The sequence below is a fragment of the Lipotes vexillifer genome, unplaced genomic scaffold (genome assembly GCF_000442215.2).
Source record: "Lipotes vexillifer unplaced genomic scaffold, Lipotes_vexillifer_v1.1 scaffold365, whole genome shotgun sequence".
In the NCBI taxonomy this organism is placed as follows: Eukaryota; Metazoa; Chordata; class Mammalia; order Artiodactyla; family Lipotidae; genus Lipotes; species Lipotes vexillifer.
The window spans coordinates 1,168,816-1,170,510 of NW_006781263.1; the positions used below are offsets into that span (position 1 = coordinate 1,168,816).

At 72.4% G+C, this 1,695-nt stretch overlaps 1 protein-coding gene across 1 annotated transcript in view; it reads left to right on the plus strand.

Annotated features, from left to right (window-relative positions):
- Positions 1–1,374, plus strand: part of INSM1 (INSM transcriptional repressor 1) — a 2,042-nt gene extending 668 nt beyond the window's left edge. Inside the window, exon 2 of the mRNA XM_007454537.1 lies at positions 72–1,374. Within this exon, the coding sequence (XP_007454599.1) occupies positions 72–1,374 (1,303 nt within the window). The remainder of the gene's footprint in view (positions 1–71) is intronic.
- Positions 1,375–1,695: the final 321 nt, after the last annotated feature.

The following is a 1,695-nucleotide window of genomic DNA, read 5'->3' on the forward strand; positions in this document are numbered from 1 at the left end:
CTGGTAGTGCGCGGGTGCCCCCTGCCGCTGTACGGGGCGCTTCGGAGGCTGTGATCCCCCCACCCACCCAGGGAGGTGCAGCCGGGGGCCGCGCCGCGCCGGGGTGGTTGCCAAGGGCCTACCCAGTCTGCGGCTCTAGTTGCTAGGGCCTCCATCTTGAGGCCGGTGGCCGCGGCACCCCCGGAAGGGGTTGCCGAGTGGGGCATTCACTTCCGGTTTGGGGCCTGCAGCGGTGGCGGCGGCGGCGGCGGCGGCGGCGGCGGCAGCGGGGCCAATGGCGCGGGCGGCGGCGGCACCTGCGGCGGCGACCCGCTGCTCTTCGCGCCCGCCGAGCTCAAGATGGGCACGGCGTTCTCGGCAGGCGCCGAGGCGGCCCGCGGCCCGGGGCCCGGCCCCCCGCTACCCCCCGCCGCCTCCCTGCGGCCCCCAGGCAAGCGACCCGCGCCCCCCGCCGCCGCCGCCGCCGAGCCGCCTGCCAAGGTAGCCAAGGCCCCAGGCGCCAAGAAGCCCAAAGCCATCCGCAAGCTGCACTTCGAGGACGAGGTGACCACGTCGCCCGTGCTGGGGCTCAAGATCAAGGAAGGCCCGGTGGAGGCGCCGCGGGGCCGCGCGGGGAGCGCGGCGCGGCCGCTGGGCGAGTTCATCTGCCAGCTCTGCAAGGAGGAGTACGCCGACCCGTTTGCGCTGGCGCAGCACAAGTGCTCGCGCATCGTGCGCGTGGAGTACCGCTGCCCCGAGTGCGCCAAGGTCTTCAGCTGCCCGGCCAACCTGGCCTCGCACCGCCGCTGGCACAAACCGCGGCCTGCGCCCGCCGCCGCCCGCGCGTCCGAGCCCGAAACCGCTGCCAGGGCTGAGGTGCGGGAGGCGACGGGCGGCGGCAGCGACCGCGACACGCCGAGCCCCGGCGGCGTGTCCGAGTCGGGCTCGGAGGACGGGCTCTACGAGTGCCACCACTGCGCCAAGAAGTTCCGCCGCCAGGCCTATCTGCGCAAGCACCTGCTGGCGCACCACCAGGCGCTGCAGGCCAAGGGCGCGCCGCCGGCGCCCCCCGCCGAGGACCTACTGGCCTTGTACCCCGGGCCCGAGGAGAAGGCGCCCCAGGAGGCGGCCGGCGACGGCGAGGCGGCCGGCGTGCTGGGCCTGAGTGCGTCTGCCGAGTGCCACCTGTGCCCAGTGTGCGGGGAGACGTTCCCCAGCAAGGGCGCCCAGGAGCGCCACCTGCGCTTGCTGCACGCCGCCCAGGTGTTCCCCTGCAAGTACTGCCCGGCCACCTTCTACAGCTCGCCCGGCCTCACGCGGCACATCAACAAGTGCCACCCATCGGAGAACAGACAAGTGATCCTCCTGCAGGTGCCCGTGCGTCCGGCCTGCTAGAGCGCGCCCTCCACCCCGGCCCCCTGAACCGTGCCTTCGCTTGGAGACCCACGAAGAGAGCGCGCCCCGACCCCGCGTCCGCGCCGGGGGCACCCACCCCCGGTGAAAGTGTCTCCGCTTCTCTCGGTGTAGCGTGACGGTAACCCCGATCCTCTCGTTGTGAGTCCTTTTGGACCCCTCGCCCCCTTTGCGTTGTGTCCCCTTCCCCCCCATGGCGCAACAGGAGCCAATCTCTTTCTGTACAAGGGAGAAAAGCTGTACGCGTTTGTCTCGTGGTTGGAAGCCTCCCCTTGGAGGGGAGATGTTTTTCTTGCTAGTATT